We start from the raw sequence: 20,420 nt of genomic DNA, 5'->3' as shown, positions 1-20,420 counted from the left end.
AATTTTCTTTTTTTTTTTTTTTTTTTTTTTTTTTTTTTTCATTCCAGTGTAGGTATATCGTATCCATTGCAATCAAAAATCAATCGAAACTGGTCGATAGCAAATGAACGCGATTAGTATCCAAATAAAAGAGAAGAAAAGATAGAAATTATTTTTTCATTTCTGAGCTGTCAATGTGAATCTGACCAAGTGAACAATGTAATTTTAATTTTTCTCGTATTTTTTCTTAATTAATTGATCATAAAATTAAGTTGTTAGTAACAGAAAAACTTTTTTGAACAAATTGATGGGTGAAAAATCGAAAGTGGCCTATGACAAACAGACGCCATTAGTATTAAAGCAGAAGAAAATAAACAATATAGAAAAATGGATATCTTAAGGAAATAGGAAATCTTAGGAAAAAGGGAACCTACATCATTTACAAACGACTGTGCATTCGGCCCTAAGTGTACTCTGCCTTGTAAGGAGAATTTAGCAAAATAGTAACATTATGGCTCTGTGTAGGTTGTAAAAAAAAGACCTAATCCCCCCAAAAAATACCACTTCGTGGCATAAAAAAGACCCCGCCAAGTCGTTCCTCCCAAAATAAATCAAGTGCCACAAAAAATAAACAAAACTCCATCCCACCCCAAAAAAGATTAAAAATCAATTTTGTACCCCGCCTTTTAGTCACTTCATAATTTGTGTCCTCCTACTTCACGTAGCACCTACCTTTCTTTCCCCTCATTGCACTCCTCTCTCTCTAATATTACTTTTGCTTCACTGCATTGGAGGCGTGCCACCTACCTTTCTTTACCCTCATTGCACTCCTCTTTCCTCTAATCTCACTTCTGCTTCACTGCATTGGCGGCGTGCAATGCTTTAAAAATAAATAGATGGCACGCCGCCAATGCAGTGAAGCAGAAGCGAGATTAGAGGAAAGAGGAGTGCAATGAGGGGAAAGAAAGGTAGGTACTACGAGAAGGAAGAGCACACAATCTATGAAGTGAATAAAAGGCGGGGTACAAAATTGATTTCTAATAATCTTTTTTGGGGTGGGATGGATTTTTGTTTATTTTTTGTGGGCACTTGATTTATTTTGGGAGGAACGACTTGGCGGGGTCTTTTTTATGCCACGAAGTGGCATTTTTTGGGGGGATCTCATAACTTTTTGCAGAAACTTAGCATAATAATATGACGTATGAGCGTAGCGCAACAAAGTACAAAGACAATAAGCATAGTAACATCATTTGGTAAGGTTTGGTGAGTTTGGATTATTTCTGAGTGAAAAACACCATAGTAATATATTTGGGTAAGTTTTAGTAAGTTCGGGTCGTTTCCGAGTGAGAAAAACCATAGTAACATCATTATGTAAGTTTTAGTAAGTTCGGGTCATTCCCCAGTTAAAAATGCCATAGTAACATCATTGGGTAAGTAAGTTCCGACCATTTCCGAGTGAAAATGCCGTAATATCATCATTGGGTAAGTTTTGGTAAGTTCCGAACATTTCCGAGTGAAAAATACCATAATAACATCATTGGGTAAGTTTTGGTAAGTTCCGAACATTTCCGAGTGAAAAATACCATAATAACATCATTGGGTAAGTTTTGGTAAGTTCCGAACATTTCCGAGTGAAAAATACCATAATAACATCATTGGGTAAGTTTTGGTAAGTTCCGAACATTTCCGAGTGAGTAAGATTTGGTAAGTTCCGATAATTTCGGTGTGAAAAATGCCATAGTAACATCATTGGGTAAGTTTTATTAAGTTCCGACCATTTCCGAGTGAAAATGCCGTAATATCATCATTGGTAAGTTTTGGTAAGTTCCGAACATTTCCGAGTGAAAAATACCATAATAACATCATTGGGTAAGTTTTGGTAAGTTCCGATCATTTCCGAGTGAAAAATTAAATAATAACATCATTGGGTAAGTTTAGGTAAGTTCTGATCTTTTCCGAGTGAAATACATCATGATAATGTAGGTACCTACATGAAAATCATTTTTCATATTTTTATTTAATATTATTATTTTTTTATTTTTTCAACTATAAACTATAAAATTATGAAAAAAGTAACTATGGCTATCCATAAAATATTTTTAAATGATAAAATTATGTACAAAGAAATGTTCACAGTGGGATTCGAACCCCTCCCCACCCGCTCGGCAGTTTGTCAAAGATCACACTCCTTACCACTGGGACACTCCGACTTTTGACTCTACGTAGTACAAAACTTCCTTATTAATTAACTCGAGCGATAATTTAGAATTTTTCCCCTAAAAATCACTCTTTTATCAAATTTAAGGCTGAAGGGGCCCTTTGGGGGCCTTGAAAATATGAAAAGGCACACCTACCACTCGCGAGAAAAAAAATGAGCCATCAACCATCAAAATCGGTCCAGTGGTTTAGGCTGTAGAGCGGTCAACGTCAAAGAAGAAGCGGAAGCAGCAGCAGAAAAATGATGAAAAATTTAACGTTTTTCAAAGTCAAATATCTCCGGCTAAACTTAACTGATTTTGATGATTTTTTTTTTCAACTTGGTCTACTTTCATGCCCCAACACACACGCGCAATCCGTTTTCTTCCATCATTTGTAGTTGTCCCCCTACAACTACCTGAAAACGGCTACTTTCCCTGTCGCGTATAATATCTCTAGTAGCGCGGTCAAACTTTCTTGACTTGGCGGGGCGGAGCGCTACCGCGCTCCTTAATAACAACTGGTGAAGTTAGCGAGTAGACACCATTTATCAATACTTGGATTAGGTATTATGTACCTACTTGTACACAAATTGCACGGTGAACCATCAGAAAAAGATACCGTACGGGCCCCGGAAGTTAAATGTTTGTTGACCCATTTTTGCCAGAGTGACAAACTGTATTTACCGTTTATGTTAGTTCATGAAGTAGCTCACCTTACTAAGTCCATAGTCTTCAGCGGTCGGTAGTGCTTGCTCGGTGGGTCGGAGCAGGGTAATGTTACCACCGAATGCTTTGTGCTTGGGATCTGTGTATTTGAGGATTGAGGTGATGCGTTTGTATGCGGCATGCGCTAGGTTACGCTGGTAGGTCCTACTGTGTGTAGCGTCCTCAGGCATCAGGTCAAGGAAGTAGTTAAGCTTGGCATTCCAGTCCGGTAGTTTCCGTAGGGAGGTTAATACCTGACGCAGAGAAGAGAGAATAAATTGATAAATACATGAGGCTATCAATATTTCAGGTACCTGACTATGTGTTGTGTATACTACCTATTCACAAACGTATTAAAAGATAATAAGTATAATACGTGTAAACATGAAACATTTAAACAAATGGACAGATTCAATTCACAATCGTCATGATAAACTAGTGGTTCTGTGAACTGTAGACCTCACTCAGATTCTTTTGCCTAAGCTGAGACTTTAACAATAACGTCCTCTCATATCGACAATTCTTATTTTTTTGGGCACTTGATTTATTTTGGGAGGAACGACTTGGCGGGGTCTTTTTTATGCCACGAAGTGGTATTTTTTGGGGGGTTCCTTTTAGTGCTTTCCTAAAATTCATACATATGCATAGTGGATCCTAAACGTCCTCCTAGTTTTACATTTTAATTTCAATACACTTACGTGCAGAAAATTCGGAAGAGATTGTTAGGATTTAGAAAAATGTCCTGCTTTGAAAAAATGTCTTCTGGGTAATCCTACGTATGAATGGGTAACCCTACGTAATACATAATTGTGTATCAAAACAGAAATAAAACTATCTACACGTCTTATGTAGGTACCTCTATCTAATAAAAAAGAGGTGACACTATTATAAAACCTGTCAATCACTCTAAAAAGTAAAATTAAAGAATTTTTGATTTTGAACCTTTTAAACGAAACAAAAGATTTACCTTCGGTTGATTTTGAACCTTTGAAACAGAACAATAGATTGTCAGGGGTTTACCATCTTGACTTCCTACGCATATGAATAATTGAATATGAATTGATATACGTGGCAACTGTATTGGGGGATCGTAAAGTTTTGAAAGATCGTAACGGGGGCCCCGTTCAACTTTGGGCCCCAAATTTCAATCAGCGACGTGCCTTGATTTGATGAAGATGTGTACCAAATTTCATCAAAAACAGACCAGGTAATCGGGAGTTATAGCGGAACATACAGACAGACATCTAAACCAAATGCGAAACGGTCGAGTTAAAACATTAGAACTCATTTGGTTCATTGAATTAGTTTTTACTTTTAACTTACCTCCTGTGTATCCTGGGGAGCAATGAGATCAATCATCCGCAACAAGAGCAGGTTTTGAATTTCTTCCTCTTCAGTCTTTTCGCTTCTCCTCAGTGAGATCTGAGTTAGTCCTCGTACATAGTCTGGTGCAGAGTCGACAAGGTAGAGGTGGCACTTTGTTCCTAGTTGCTCCAGCTTGATGGCCAATTCCAGCGCTACCATACCTCCAAATGAGAAGCCAACGAGTTTGATTTCATCAGTGCCATGAACAAGTCTCTTCTTAAAGTGAGGTAGTAACGAGTCAGCCATTTCCGGGATTGTGTCGGGAGGATTTGTGTGATCGAACTGGAATACAAGGACTTGAGCATTGATATTCTTAGCAAGGGGTTCCAACACAGTCGCTATACCTTCTATACCAGGAACCATGAATATGGTATTGTTGTTCCCCACAGGTTCCTCTACTGTACTGCCGTTATTCTTAAGCGATGGTAAACGAATGACGGGTTTATTAGCGAGAATTTCATCGCCTATTGTTCTCATGAGGTATTGGATACCAACGTCTGGAATATCTTCTACACTGAGCGCTGTTACTTGGCCTCCTGACGCTTCAGTGCTCACTGGTTTAGATTTATCGTCGTTTTCAAAGGAGACGGCAATATCTTGTAGTTTGGCAAAGGTCAGACCCCTGATGTCCTGTGGTGTGAGGAACACTTCAAACTCTCGTTCAAGTGTTTGTTTGATTTCGACTGCCATCATGGAGTCCATACCAAGCTCAGCAAGTGTAGAGTGTAGACTCACCGTCTTCAGATCCCTGAGACCTAGAATATTAATAACAGCATCCACAATGTTGGTGGCTCCTCCGCTGCCTGCTTTCTTCTCTGCCACTACCATGGAAGCGACGATAGGTTCAGACTGGATGAGAAATTCGTTTAGACATTCTAGACAGTTGGAGATACGCTGTTGCAGAGTTCCTCCAATGACAACCTCCAGATTATCTTCTGCCATGTCTGCCACCAATCCTACTTCACCTACAGCACCCCACTCTACTGCCAGCCCTGGCAGACCTTCTGCTCTGCGTGCTTCACAGATGCGTTCCATGATGGAGTTTGCCATGCCGTAATTTGTTTGTCCTGCATTTCCTCGGCCACAACTTACACTGGAGAATACAACGAATTGTCCCAGGGTGGGACACATAGTCCGCGAGTATTTATCAAAATACTTGGTTGCGTTTGCTTTAGGACCAAGTGAAGCGTTGAAATCTTCGGGCGTTTGGTTTTCAAACAAGGCATCCTTCAGTACGACAGCCAGGTTAAATATTCCGTCTACAGGTCCCAGCTTGTTCGCTTCAGTTAGCAGATTGACCACACCAGCTTCTGTGGTAATATCATCCGTGGATATCAATACCTGCACATCATAGGACTTCCAAATTTTAATCCTCAAGGCTTGATAACCATTCTTCACACCAGATCGACTTGTTAGTACCAGTTTTCTTGCCCCTCTCAGCACCAACCAGTCAGCCAATTCCAATCCGAAACCTCCCAGACCTCCACAGATGATGTATGATTTGTTACTGTCAGCATAGTATCTTGGTACAGCTAGCAGTTGTTTGACTTTGGGTGTGCATATCTTAGTAGGTTCCTCGTCTCTAATCTTGATGATTACTTTACCAATGTGTTTTCCAGCTGCCATGTAACGGAAAGCTTCCTCCACTTTGTCCTCGGGGAATATTGTTCTCACCAGAGGTTGCACAGCACCAGCATCGATTGCTTTCTGAAGAGCCTTCTGCAAGCTCATCTTCCACTCTTGCTCAGCGAAGAAGAAGTTGTCTAACATGACGCCATGGAAGCTCGTCTCTCGCATAAACACTTCCATACCGAGCATGTTGTTGTTGGCCAAATCAAACTTGCCGATCTCTAAGAAGCGTCCGCCTTGCGCCAAGCACCGAACAGAAGCTTGTAACTTCTCCTCGGCCAGAGAGTTTAGCACCAAATCTACACCGCGTCCCTTGGTTCGTTTCATAACCAGTTGCTCAAAAGAAGTGTCCCGAGAATTGCCGATGTTTTCCTCCTTGATGAAGGGGAATGTTTTGCGGATGAACTCGCGTTTCTCTGGTGTCCCCACTGTAGTGAATATCTCAGCATCCATGTACCTTGCTAGATTGATAGCTGCCTGACCTACACCACCTGAGCCTGCGTGAATCAGAATCGATTCTCCCTTCTGCATCTGACCACAGATGAACATAGCGTACACAGCAGTGGCATATACACAAGGTACAGTAGCTGCATCCTCTAATGTCCATTGGTCTGGTATCTCCCAAGCCATCTCGACGTCGGTTTCACAACAATTGGCCAAGGAGCGTCCACTCGTCAATCCCATCACGCGCTTCCCACTGTCTCTCAATCTTCCAGAGTACTCAAACCCAATCACACAATGCTGATATAAACGACGAGACTCAATAACTTCGGGGGCTAACTTAGCAGTGGTAAGCATGATGTCACGGAAGTTAATGGAGGAGTAATAGATCTGAGCAATGTCGTGGTTAATGTTATCCTTACTGTACTTCTTCCATCTAAAACAATAAACAACATGGGGGCATGATTAATGTTATCCTTACTGTACTTCTTCCATCTAAAACAATAAACAACATGGGGGCATGGTTAGTCCTCGAAGACCACGATTGACAAAAAACTTTCATTCGTGTTTCAATTGAAAATATTTCAACAGATTACTTCCTACTGTTCTTATGTTTACCCAGCACCTAAATTCAAAGTATTGTGTCTCTTTTCGCTTATCTGATGAGGATGTTGTTGATACGATTCAACATGAGCCTAATGTAGCAGTTCTATTGCTAGGAAATAAAAATGACATTGAACATTGACCGTCGTATGTATGAAAGCCAAAGTTAAACTTTAGTTTAACTTAAGACGAACAATGTTGCCAATTTCATGTCATTTCTTGAGATAACTGGCTAGATTTCATGAAATTTGGCAAGATTTTCATTTCAAGTTAAACTAAAGTTTATCTTTAGACTTCATACATACGGCGGTGGAGATTTCTAAGGAAACAGGTAGAGAAGTATCCCCCCAAAAAATACTACTTCGTGGCATAAAAAAGACCCCGCCAAGTCGTTCCTCCCAAAATAGATCAAGTGCCCACAAAAAATAAACAAAACTCCATCTCACCCCAAAAAAGATTAGAAATCAATTTTGAACCCCGCTTTTTACACTTCATAATTTGTGTGCTCCTCCTTCACGTAGTTCCTACCTTTCTTTACCCTCATTGCACTCCTCTTTCCTCTAATCTCACTTCTGCTTCACTGCATTGGCGGCGTGCCATCAATTTAATTTTAAAGCAATTTAATTTTAAAGCAGGCCAATGCAGTGAAGCAGAAGTGAGATTAGAGGAAAGAGGAGTGCAATGAGGGGAAAGAAAGGTAGGTGGCACGCCGCCAATGCAGTGAAGCAGAAGTCATATTAGAGGAAAGTGGAGTGCAATGAGGGGAAAGAAAGGTAGGTACTACGTGAAGGAGGAGCACACAAATTATGAAGTGAATAAAAGGCGGGGTTCAAAATTGATGACTGATCTTTTTTGGGGTGGGATGGAGTTTTGTTTATTTTTTTTTGGGCACTTGATTTATTTTGGGAGGAACGACTTGGCGGGGCCTTTTTTATGCCACGAAGTGGTATTTTTTGGGGGGGGATCTCATAACTTTTTGCAGAAACTTACCATAATATGACGTATGAGCGTAGCGCAACAAAGTACAAAGGCAATAGGCATAGTAACATCGTTTGGTAAGGTTTGGTGAGTTTGGGTTATTTCTGAGTGAAAAACACCATAGTAATATCTTTGTGTAAGTTTTAGTAAGATCGGGTCGTTTCCGAGTGAAAAATGCCATAGTAACATCATTGGGTAAGTTTTAGTAAGTTCCGACCATTTCCGAGTGAAAATGCCGTAATAATATCATTGACAAGTTTTGGTAAGTTCCGATCATTTTCCGAGTGAAAAATTAAATAATACATCATTGGGTAAGTTTTGGTGTAAGTTCCGAACCATTTCCGAGTTGAAAATGCCGTAATAACATCATTGGGTAAGTTTTGGTAAGCGCTCCGGAACGGTTTCCGAGTGAAAAAATACCATAATAAGCTTAGCAGTTAAAAACCAACATTATGAGAAGAAAATCAGTCTTTCATCAAATTTAAGGCCGAAGGGGCCCTTTGGGGCCTTGAAAATATGAAAAGGCACACCTACCACTCACGAGAAAAAAAAAAAAAAAAATGAGCCATCAACCATCAAAATCGGTCCAGTGGTTTAGGCTGTAGAGCGGTCAACGTCAAAGAAGAAGCGGAAGCAGCAGCAGCAGCAGCAGAAAATGATGAAAAATTTGACGTTTTTCAAAGTCAAATATCTCCGATTTTGTTGATTTTTTTTTTTCAACTTGGTCTACTTTCATGCCCCAACACACACACGCAATCCGTTTTCTTCCATCATATGTAGTTGTTCCTCTACAACTACTTGAAAACGGCTACTTTCCCTGTTGCGTATAATATATCTAGTAGCGCGGTCAAACTTTCTTGACTTGGCGGGGCGGAGCGCTACCGCACTCCTTAATGAAACTTACGTTTTCATGTTGACGGGTCCTTGTTCCCAAGTAAGAGAACTCATATCTCCTCTGACCAGAGCGTTAATGTATGCATGATCCGTCATGACACGTTTGATGGGTTGCAGTATGGAATGTCTATATGTGCCCCATTGTCCGTTCCTCAGGATGTTTACAGCTAGATCTTTCTCTACCTGTACCTTGTAGAATGGGTCTTCAGGATTAAACGGGGGTGCGTTCTTGTCTAGAATCTCAAAACATCTGCCGACATAAAATGAGACGGAAAGGCATTAAAAACGGTCCAAACTTTCATGATTCAATGAGAAGGAAGAGTGAAAACCACTATGACTTGTTGGTATGTGAACGTATTATCTGGGACACAACTGGCTATTTGTACATAATACAAACATAATATTCGTTTATCTCCGACTTTAATTTCTCACCTAGTTCGCTCGCCTCCTGTTTCCTTGCGAATGCAATTGAAAAATCCAATGATTCCACTGAGAGGCTCGAGTTGAGAGAGGAGAATGATTTTCTGTTTGGTGGAAGTCTCCTCTGCCGCCAAAGCTTTCTGCAGGATCGGAATCCAGTGGAAATCTACTCCAGATACTTTGATGACTAGCGGCGATATCTTGACTGGGGATTTCACCTAGGACAAAAATCAGACTTATTACTTAACCCCATATCCTCAGATAAGGACCGTTACGGTCGCCAGAAACACCTAACCTTTATACTTTATAGACTAAGTTTCTCTGTTAGACCTGTTGCCTCGTCCCTCGTAGAGTATAAAACACACCGTACGTATGAACATAGAGTACACAGAGCATACATTTAAGTGCAGTAAGAAAATTTTCGAGATGTCTGTGACTGGACGAGACCTGCACTATAGTGGGATGGACAAAACCTAAGATGTAAATCCCCTTTTAAAACAAAATGTTCACTATAATTATGTAGTGAGGATCGGACTTAAAACTAGATAGGGATGGGGTAAGTAGGTAATTTGAAAAAAAAAAAAAAATAGACTTACAGATTTTTTGAGGAGAACTAGTTTCTCGTTGCTGAGGATCCCGATATAGGCGACTGCAGCTCCTTGGGGTGTCTTCACTTCTGTATCGAGAGATTCTCTTGAAATAACAAAACCTCCCTCTTTGACCGCGGCAAATATAGACTGCAGCAACTGGAAATCAAACAGGGAGACATGACAATCAAAGCGGCATTGGCATATTATTTAACTTGCAATTACCCTTTCTAGGTACCCACCTCTTTTAGCTTACAAGTTGTTTGCATTGAACATGGGTCAAGTCATCAACTGACGTTCAAATTCATACAACTCATACAGATACCGCCTTACTTATCCAGTGTGAAGGAGAGGTATAAATTATCATGATTTATTTGTGTTGAAACTCAAATCTTCTTCATATTTTGTGGATATCATAGCATCACTAAGAGCCTTTACTATATCTGTCTTTTCTCCAAATTTTCTTTTTATTCTGGTAATGCCGCCACTGGTCGCTACTCGATCAAAGTAGCTACTCAATTGTCCTCACAATACTGAGGGCACCCCGAACCCCAAGCACAGAGTCGAAAAAACTTTTACACTACCGGGAATCGAACCCGAAACTTCCGGAGTGCAAGCCTAGTGTGATACCCATTCGGTTATGAATTCCTTATCAACTGTACTAGGTGAGGTAGTACTCTTACCTCAGGTCTGGTAAGGAGATTATGTGCACATGCTAGGAGACAACATTCATCAGTAGGTAACTTCTTATCCTCCACACTAATAGTAGTGGGCAAGCTCTCAGGGAGAGAATAGTCACCGGGGGCAGAGAGTACCACTTCCGCCTGAATTAAGGGCAGGTCACCTGATGGTAAGGAGTAGATCATAGTCAATGAGAGAAATTGTCTTCTTCCACGTCTTTTCCCGTATTCAGTCGAGGTCCGCTTTTTTTGTCAGCCTCTCAATCAGCCCTCGCTAGAATGATTGCTTTGGGCTGACATTTTTGGTTTTAGCTACAGAAATTTTACGAGTAGATCCGTACTTAACTTTTGCTATTTTTTAGCTAGTTAAATTTCATGCTGGTCTATTCCCTGTTAAAGTCCCCCAGTCAGACTAAGCTGGACTACTCCCTGTTCAAAGTCCCCCAGCCAGACAGATTGTATCGAACTGCACCCGTCATACAACACAATGAGTGTAGTTCAAACATGGTTGCCAAATTTCAAACGGATAAACTAAAGGAAAGACTGTCGATTTTAAACTCTCTTCATTCGATGATTTACCTAGCAAGTTAGAAAAAATAGGTGACAGGAGTTCTGTATCCTTGGGAGTTGCAGTATCCACAAGCTCTAGAGTTTTCACCTTGATGTTGGGAACATTCTCGAAAGCGATGTGCGAGCATACGCGAACAGTTTCTGCCAAATCCAGATCCTGAAAATGAGGAAGTAGCACAACAGTAAATCGGATTTTAATCTACCATCCGCTCTGAGGTCTGAGGTAACACGTACATAGGTAATAAGCAACAAGATAACATTGCCATGTATTAGATTTATATTATGTACATCTTTAAACTCGGTCACTCCAGCTGTTTTATAAAACCCTACCCACCTTTTATTGGTGAACAGATTATGAGTTTTTTCTGAATTTGTTAGGTACCTTCTGGAAATCTCTATAAAACAGCTTACCTTTAATCCCTCGTTCTGTATGAACTTGTATTTCTCAAGCACAGGTTCTCCCAATGGCTTCTTCCTAGGGATTGCACTCGCCTTCAATCCTCGGATCTCTACGCCACCAGATTTGATCACTTCAACCTGAGAAAGAAATTATTTCTTATGGATTTAGGTACCTAGATCCATTTTCCATTTAGAATCACTCAGAAAAGGACTCTACACGGAGCTCCCAACTGCCTAACGGAGAATTTCAATTAGAAAATGTCCCTTTTTAAAAGAGAATAGTGCATTGGCGCCATTTGTTGAAGATTCGTAGATTCCTAGCAGCTTAACCCATGCTTTAGAGCCGTTCGCCCCTACACCTAAGCCTCGGAGTGGGCTTTTTGTGTTTGGAGTTAAGCTGCTGTTCGCCCCTACACCTAAGCCTCGGAGTGGGCTTTTTGTGTTTGGAGTTAAGCTGCTATCCCCGGGCCTTGATGGAACCTCGATGCACCCTCATTGGTATATTTCAACCTCTTCAGTTTCTCTAAAATTTACCTGCAGCAGCTCTAGAAAGTCCGCACAATCAGGTTTATTCCGGAGAAAAGCTGTGAGTCCATATATTATTCCATTGAGAGGATATCAAGAGGTGCCATCTATGCCAGAGAGCTCGCTCTGGGGTCTAATGAGGGATCCTCTTCAGTTTCTCTAAAATTTACCTGCAGCAGCTCTAGAAAGTCCGCACAATCAGGTTTATTCCGGAGAAAAGCTGTGAGTCCATAATTGTACCCTACTTCCTGAGACGGACTTGACCATAGTCCCATTCAGGTACCCTCAAAAGAGCCAGTGTTATTGTCTGTGGCTTGACAGGGCTGGTTTTGTCTCAGTTTTACGTCCTCCAGCGAGACCAAAGCCATTTGTTGAAACAAACAGAGTAGACTATCATAAAGTTGGAATTTTGATTCTTACCTCTTTGTATACAAACACAGGATACTCTGGGGTTTCCTCGTCCAGGGTTGATAGCAAGTTCACATGGTCACTCACATTAATCACTAGTTTCTGTATAGAAGTGGGTACGAATAGACCACGTGTATCATATTGCAGGATCTGGAGCTGCAACATGTTGTCCATGAAAGCCACCCAGTTGTTGTGCCATCTAATCTTACCTTGAGTTCCTGGACCCGAAAAGAGAAGAACAGGTTAATGTTGTCCATGAATGTTGGCGATACTTAATAGACTAGAAAATAGAATACATTACGTTCAGGTGATAGCTGTTGTGTGTGATGGAGTGACAACCGGTTGCATAAAGAATCAATAATCTTCCTACTTTTTTACTTAAGTTATATATAGAAATGGATACAATAATCTTCCTGTTGTGTGTGATGGAGTGACAACCGGTTGCATAAAGAACCAATAATCTTCCTGTTGTTTGTCATGGAGTGACAACCGGTTGCATAAAGAACCAATAATCTTCCTGTTGTGTGTGATGGAGTGACAACCGGTTGCATAAAGAATCAATAATCTTCCTGTTGTGTGTGATGGAGTGACAACCGGTTGCATAAAGAATTAATAATTAATCTTCTTCGATGTTAGTTCGTGTATTGAACACTTCTGTTTGATTGTTTCTATTGTAAACTTATAACTGTCTCGAATGTGACCACAAGGAGGCCATTACTTACCAGCGCCATCAGCTACGTTGAGAGACCGGAACAGACCCTTGTAGTGATATCCTCTGAGTCTCAACTCCTTGTAAATATCTCTCGATTGTAGCTCAATAGCCTCGCCCTCCGTGCGTGGGATTTTGTACTGGTCCGGTATTCGAACCATCTCGGTTTTAACATCGGCCGGGATGTACACCTTGCCCGTCACAATGGCTGCTCCACCTTCTACAATCTCGAAGTTACCACTGCCTTTCTGTACCATCACTATGAACTCGACAGATCCTGAGGGGAACCAGACCAAAACCAACGCGATAGATATCAAATTGTAAATAGTAAAAATGTTCTTTATGTGTTTCACGTGTTTTCCAAATTTCATCTAAATCGGACAAAGGGTTCTTGAAACAGACAGACAAACAAAAGGAAAAACTTGAAATGAACTTTGTTCGTCCAATGACTTAGATGCTCTCCAATATAATAATAAATAAATGTCTTTCTTTGTGTTACTATATCACAACTTTGGTGCTCACTGCAGCATTGTAGGATTTTTCCAAATACATATATCGCAATAATCCAGCTCCCAATTACCTACCATGCTGGCACCGGTCGCTATGCGCATTTATATTACATAGCTACTCATTTTCCTCACGAGGCTGAGTGGGCCCCGTAACGGCCAGTCATGGAATCAATCCTTTGCATGATACAAATTTCTTGACCCCGCCGGGAATCGAACCCGGGTCTCCCGCGTGCAAGGCAAGCGCAGTGACCACTATGCCATGGGAGCTGACTACTTGCATTTAAGATCACTTCACTATACTGAAAATTTCTTGACCCCGCCGGGAATCGAACCCGGGTCTCCCGCGTGCAAGGCGAGCGCAGTGACCACTACGCCATGGGAGCTGACAATGCTCTCCAATATGTAAGTATTGACACATGTACCTGACAACCTAATTATTGTCTTAGCTACCTTCTTTGGGCACATTGGTTGCTCGCATGAACTTGATGTTTTCAAACACGACTGGAACTTCGGTGTAAAGTTCTCCTCGCATCAGACTCACAGTTTCCCACGCCATTTGCTGAAACCCAAAACAAAACCAACATCATACATAAGTAAAACATCCAAATGATTTGAAAAAAAAAAAAAATTCATTACACTGAGGTAATTTTCTCAGGCTCGTACCCCAAATTACTTTGATGTATCTATTCTTTTTCCTTTGCTATAATCAGGTTTTTGGCTCTGAAGGGAAGGGAAATTGACTTTTCCTTTGTTATATCAAGGTTCCACTGTACTCAATTGCCCTTACAAGACTGAGTGCACTTTAAAATTCAACCAGAGACCCCCCCCCAAAAAAAAAAATTGACCCAGCTGTGAGAACTGGGAATCAAACCCTTGGAATGCAAAATGCAAGCAGTGAGTGTGATACCCACCCAGCCACACAGGTTGCTTTCAAAAAGAACCAATCAGGTTTTTTAACCCATTTGCCATTGAGCAAGCAGTGAGTGTGATACCCACCCAGCCACACAGGTTGCTTTCAAAAAGAACCAATCAGGTTTTTTAATCCATTTGCCTTATATTGTACCAAGTTTTAAACATAACAGTCTCAGCCAGAAGGTAATACTTATACATATTGTAGGTGGTACCTGAGCTTAGGTCTATTTATATCATTTTTGAGGCAGTATAGGTACAGAGCAAATGTCATTGTTCCTTTAATGTACAAAAGGTGTTTTAAATGTCAAGTTATCAAAATGTCAAACATTGTAAGGTGCGTAGGAGTGTTTAAATAGATTTTTTCGTTCCTTGCATAATATTGGACCTACCTTCTTTTTTTCTAGCTTCATCCAGTTTTCGAAACACAGGAAACGCCGATAACAACCTCGGCGAAAAAAAAAAAAAAACAACAACAATCGCGCCTACCCATTACGCAGATTGGGAACCACCTCCTATGTCTCCTCTCGCCCATCTGATGAGAGGCATACTATGGCATGGGCATGCTACAACACAGACCACACAGGTCCAATGAACAGGCTTTATTTCATTGCTATGAAATACCAAGACATCAATCATGTAACATACACTTTGTGTGGGACAAGATACCGATGTGCAAACAGAAGACAAAACTGGTCCCCACAATTTATGCAAGCTGGAGGATTAGAAATAAGGTATTCTTTATTAATATTAATTTAAAATGAAAAAACCTATCCGGAACACCTTTTGAATCAAAAAAATCATACACTTTGTGTGGGACAAGATACCGATGTGCAAACAGAAGACAAAACTGGTCCCCACAATTTATGCAAGCTGGAGGATTAGAAATTAGGTATTCTTTATTAATATTAATTTAAAATGAAAAAACCTATCCGGAACACCTTTTGAATCAAAAAAATCGAGCCAAAAAGCAAAGTTCAAAAGTTGAAATTTTCAAAAATCAAAACAAAAGATCAGTTCTACCAACGAAATTTTTGGGATTTTGTCGTACCCTGTATAATTTTTGGATTTTTTTCTACCAACGTTTGTAACTTCAGGGACATAAATTTTCAAAAATCAAAACAAAAGATCAGGGATGTGAAGATGGCTATGGATTATCAAGTTGTGCACCCTAAAAATCTTTTCAAAATCGGGTACCACCATGAAAGAAGAAAATCGAACAGCGGGTTTTCTTTTCTCGAATCATAAAATATATTCTCCTTGTGGCTTTTGAGGTGGATTTTTTGATTCAAGACAGATAAAATACGAAAAGTAATTTCAAGTACCGTTTGCAGCAAAATTTTCTGGATGTAGGGTACATAGAGCCGATTTTCAGGTACTTACGAAACGTTGGTAGACTGTGAAAATTCAAATTTTAAAATCACCTGTTTTTAAGTAAACAACTTTTGACGTCATGTAAACACGTCTACCTTTTGCTCTCTTCTCTTCACTAGAAACTGGAAAAGACTGAAAATTCAAATTTTAAAATCACCTGTTTTTAAGTAAACAACTTTTGACGTCATGTAAACACGTCTACCTTTTGCTCTCTTCTCTTCACTCTTCACTGGAAACGGAAAGCTGGATACTGGAAAAGAGGAAAGAGGGAAAGTCGAAAGATCGCTTCATTTTGCGGCATTTTATCTATCTCTGTGTCTCTTCCGCCCAGTCTTTTTATAGTTCGCAAAAGTTTTATTGATTCACCATGGCGGACATAGCGGAGGATTTCAAGGAAGTTATAAAGGAAAATGTTACAGAGGCTGTCAAAAATGCTACAGCCAAAATCCCTGCAACTCCAGAAGGGATGGCTGTTGCCTATGGTAGTTTGGTGGCAATGGCACTCTTGCCCATCTTTTTTGGTGCCCATAGATCTGTAAAATATCACAAAAATCAAAAGGTAAGTCTATGTCCATTTGCAAGCAGGAAATCTGAGTGACAGCACTGGTTGATTAGGTTACAACAGGCTCCCTCCAAGCAATCAGTGGATAGTGGATATCAACTAATTTTAATATGAGCAATTTAAAGCTGTAATGATGTTGTACCTAAGCCCTCCAAGCAATCAGTGGATATCAACTAATTTTAATATGAGCAATTTAAAGCTGTAATGATGTTGTACCTACATCCTCTGTTTGACTAATGCTCGAAAAATAAAATAAGTGCAGATTGACAGATCATTGTACTTTTGCCTGAAGAAAATATAATATTATGGTACTTCAGTTTTTTGTTACCTACCAGATGGACATTTTTCTTTTCAAATAAATTCTAAGAAAATCATTGTAATAATGTAGACTCTACGGTAGAAGTGTGCCAGAGAATCAATAGTCATATTATTACGTAGGTACAAAGTTTCCAATTACACCCCCACCCCCAAGTACCGACTCAACCCTCTTTGAATTCACCCTCTCCCCACCCCCCTCCGAGAAAAAAAGCTTCCAAATGAATTCTGGGGTGGGGTGAACAACACAATGCTTTCACTCCTTTTTTCCGTCCACTTCATACATTTTACTCTTTCGAAAATAAAAGCACTGTGGGCGAGGAAAAAAAGTTATGTGTTGTTGTAGCGGCTTTAGCTTTCGCCGAATGGTGATGGCAGGATAAAGAAAAGATATCTTTTTGTATCTGCCATACACCGGGGTGATGGTCTCTAGCCATGTTTAATTGGCTCGTCCTGAACCGTAGTCAATCTGCGGTTCCCCGCAGGTTGGCGGTCCCCCGCAAGCACCCCGCAACCCAACCAGAAAAAAAGTTATGTGAACACATAGTCAATCGGCCGAATTGGCTCGTCCTGAACCGTAGTCAATCTGCGGTTCCCCGCAGGTTGGCGGTCCCCCGCAAGCACCCCGCAACCCAACCAGAAAAAAGCTATGTGAGCACATAATCAATCGGCCGTCGATCAACGAGGTGAATTTAGGTTGTCGAGGCAGTGTGAACGGTTCTGTCGACATCGATTAACGACCGGTCAGCTCTGTGTGGACACCTTAAGAAAGGGGACAATTCGTTTTTTGGTTTTTGGACCTCTCCCAAATATTATGGCCAATTCTTCTGTGTTGGAGCTTTTAATCAAACCAAAGATCAGAATGTGAACTTGTGCTGTTTTACACCAGATGTAGAACAATACAATTAACAAAATTAAAATCCCTTCCTCCTTTTATCAGTACCTATGTACACTCATCTTCCCAAAAATCATGCTTCACAAAAGTAAGACCATTTCTCATTTTTCCTTTTATCAGTACCTATATCTATCATGTCAAAAACATGCTTTACAAAAGCAAAACAATTTCTCACTGACCTCTGTCGAGCGCGGTGGACGCAAGTCTCTTGGGCGAGGCTGACAGAGACCGGAACGAGTTCTTAAGCTGGACGAGGCCTTTCCGTGGCGCCTCCTTAAGTAGGGTGCCAATGTGGACATCCGTGTCTCTCTTGACTTCCGAACTAGAAGAGGACACGTCATCTCGCGTTGCCATGACAACATTGTTAGGGTACCTCACTCACATTGCAAACTGTCGCCTAAAACATATCAGTACCTATGTACACTCATCTTCCCAAAAATCATGCTTCACAAAAGTAAGACCATTTCTCATTTTTCCTTTTATCAGTACCTATATCTATCATGTCAAAAACATGCTTTACAAAAGCAAAACAATTTCTCACTGACCTCTGTCGAGCGCGGTGGACGCAAGTCTCTTGGGCGAGGCTGACAGAGACCGGAACGAGTTCTTAAGCTGGACGAGGCCTTTCCGTGGCGCCTCCTTAAGTAGGGTGCCAATGTGGACATCCGTGTCTCTCTTGACTTCCGAACTAGAAGAGGACACGTCATCTCGCGTTGCCATGACAACATTGTTAGGGTACCTCACTCACATTGCAAACTGTCGCCTGAAACATACAAAGATTGATTGTGTTAGTTGTAATGATGTGAAATGGGACACAAATAGACTCTCGAATACAGTCAAATCTGTCTGATTGGGAATTTAAGGGAATGGCATATTTCCCCCCCCCCTGTTTATCCAGGTTTCCCATTTAGACGGGTCCCAATTAGACAAGTTCGACTTGACTGTATCACATTAGACGTAGGTGTCTTTTTCAACATATGAAAAGGAAATTGATTGCTCAATGACAGTAATGATGTACAATTGGACATAAATAGAATAGGACAGAATGTTCTAGGCTTACAGTCAAAATGAATAGGTACAACAACAGAGATCTCATCTTCTCAAAATCATTTTGAGATAAAGTGTCCAAATAATGTCACACTTCAAGGTGTATTGAATTGTTTTCAACTTGACTATGACCTTTCTCCCTACCTCCATATTATAATAATAATAATAAAATGTTCAATTTGAAAATGGGCTTTTTCATAAGTATGTGAGTGGTAATTTGAACCACTGCCTCTCCAATGGCAAATACCCATTGCCTGCTGTCACAAACCGAGACAGGAATATTTTGTCATGAATGAGAAGAGTCTAAAACCATTTGTCATGGCTTGTGCTACAACACAGACCACACAGGTCCAATGAACAGGCTTTATTTCATTGCTATGAAATACCAAGACATCAATCATGTAAAAAAAAAAATAAAAAAAAAATCGTAGCTAATAGCTAAAGCCAACTCAAATACAGTAGGTACCTATGTAGATATTGAGAGTGCTTGGCTATTTCAAGCTAAATTCTTTGTCAAACATATATTATGTACCCAGAGCCAGCGTCATCAGTACCCAAGCATTAATACACAGTACCTACAGTAGACATGTATTATGAATATACCATAAGGAAAACCAGATACTTAATTATTGCATTGGTATTATGAATGGGAACAATGCATTTCTGCATGTACTACTGCACAATGCTCACCCAGGCACCTACACCTACCTACTCAGAATAATTACAAATAATTAGAATACGATCTGGTGGTGTTTGGTACTCATTTAGGTACAGCTGGTTTTGGGGCACCTCGTAACTTGGACCCTGCTCTCGTTGCCACTGCAGCCGATGACACTCCATCACTCCTCTTGTTTAAAGTTTAATTTAGAATTAAGTTGAATTGACTTTGTAAGATACCTTTTGGTTTTATTTACAATAAAAACTATTCTATTCTATTCTTGGTCCTCCATTCTATTCTACCATTCCTATCTTACGAACACGATACGGAAAGAGAGAAAAATAGACAACGGAGGGGATGTACCTATGTTCGATCAGGCAATAGACCTACACATCAGGCTTTTCCAACGACTGTAACTTGTATAGTCTAGGCTAGGCTCTAGCTATATTAATACTTACCAAGTATCCTGTGGCGGGGAATAGGTTTCGTCCATCTATCATGTGACCACTGACAAACTCCATCTCATCATCTTTGAGTGACACCACTACAGTTCTCTCTCCAGACTTGAGCTTCTCTTGCATACGATATGTGGTCACATACCTAACCAACGAGTGAACAGTAGGTAAAAGAAAAACTTGAGTTTCATGTATTTACCTAATTTGTATGGAACATGTATGACAATACAATAAATTATATTTGAATTAAAATTTGAAAACATCCTCCCAAAGCTCTTCTCCAAAATGAGATACGAGTATTATCTAAGCAGCTTTCACACTATGGCCAGATGATGTCGACATCCTCCGATCATAGTGTGTACGTGTGGAGGTTGCTTTGGAGTTTAGATATCACTAGTTAAGAATGTACAGACTTACCAGTCCTCACTATGTTCCCATCGCACCAGGGGTGATATCATGGGAGTACCACGACTCACAGGGAAATCTATCTTGGGATACAGGTTGGCGAGATGAGGATGTACACCTGACTCGTACAGTCTGAAAATGAAGTAAAATTATTTGCAACTGTCGACCGTAAACTCTTAAGCTGTATTCACACATATTCGA

General features: G+C 40.4%; 1 protein-coding gene across 1 annotated transcript in view; it reads right to left on the bottom strand.

The window, feature by feature from the left end:
- Positions 1 to 20,420, bottom strand: part of LOC103508526 (fatty acid synthase) — a 29,440-nt gene that overhangs the window by 6,413 nt on the left and 2,607 nt on the right. Inside the window, exons 6-18 of the mRNA XM_026823109.1 lie at positions 20,232 to 20,351; positions 19,818 to 19,959; positions 14,050 to 14,158; positions 13,104 to 13,367; positions 12,394 to 12,599; positions 11,461 to 11,586; positions 11,059 to 11,206; positions 10,483 to 10,643; positions 9,809 to 9,958; positions 9,225 to 9,430; positions 8,803 to 9,042; positions 4,206 to 6,753; positions 2,891 to 3,136 (exon numbers count right to left, since the gene is read on the bottom strand). Coding sequence (XP_026678910.1) covers positions 2,891 to 3,136; positions 4,206 to 6,753; positions 8,803 to 9,042; positions 9,225 to 9,430; positions 9,809 to 9,958; positions 10,483 to 10,643; positions 11,059 to 11,206; positions 11,461 to 11,586; positions 12,394 to 12,599; positions 13,104 to 13,367; positions 14,050 to 14,158; positions 19,818 to 19,959; positions 20,232 to 20,351 — 4,666 coding nt within the window. The remainder of the gene's footprint in view (positions 1 to 2,890; positions 3,137 to 4,205; positions 6,754 to 8,802; positions 9,043 to 9,224; positions 9,431 to 9,808; positions 9,959 to 10,482; positions 10,644 to 11,058; positions 11,207 to 11,460; positions 11,587 to 12,393; positions 12,600 to 13,103; positions 13,368 to 14,049; positions 14,159 to 19,817; positions 19,960 to 20,231; positions 20,352 to 20,420) is intronic.

Source organism: Diaphorina citri, unplaced genomic scaffold, assembly GCF_000475195.1.
Source record: "Diaphorina citri unplaced genomic scaffold, Diaci psyllid genome assembly version 1.1 scaffold406, whole genome shotgun sequence".
In the NCBI taxonomy this organism is placed as follows: domain Eukaryota; kingdom Metazoa; phylum Arthropoda; class Insecta; order Hemiptera; family Psyllidae; genus Diaphorina; species Diaphorina citri.
The sequence above is the reverse complement of the archived record's forward strand: the minus strand, read 5'-3'. Positions and strand labels throughout refer to the sequence as shown.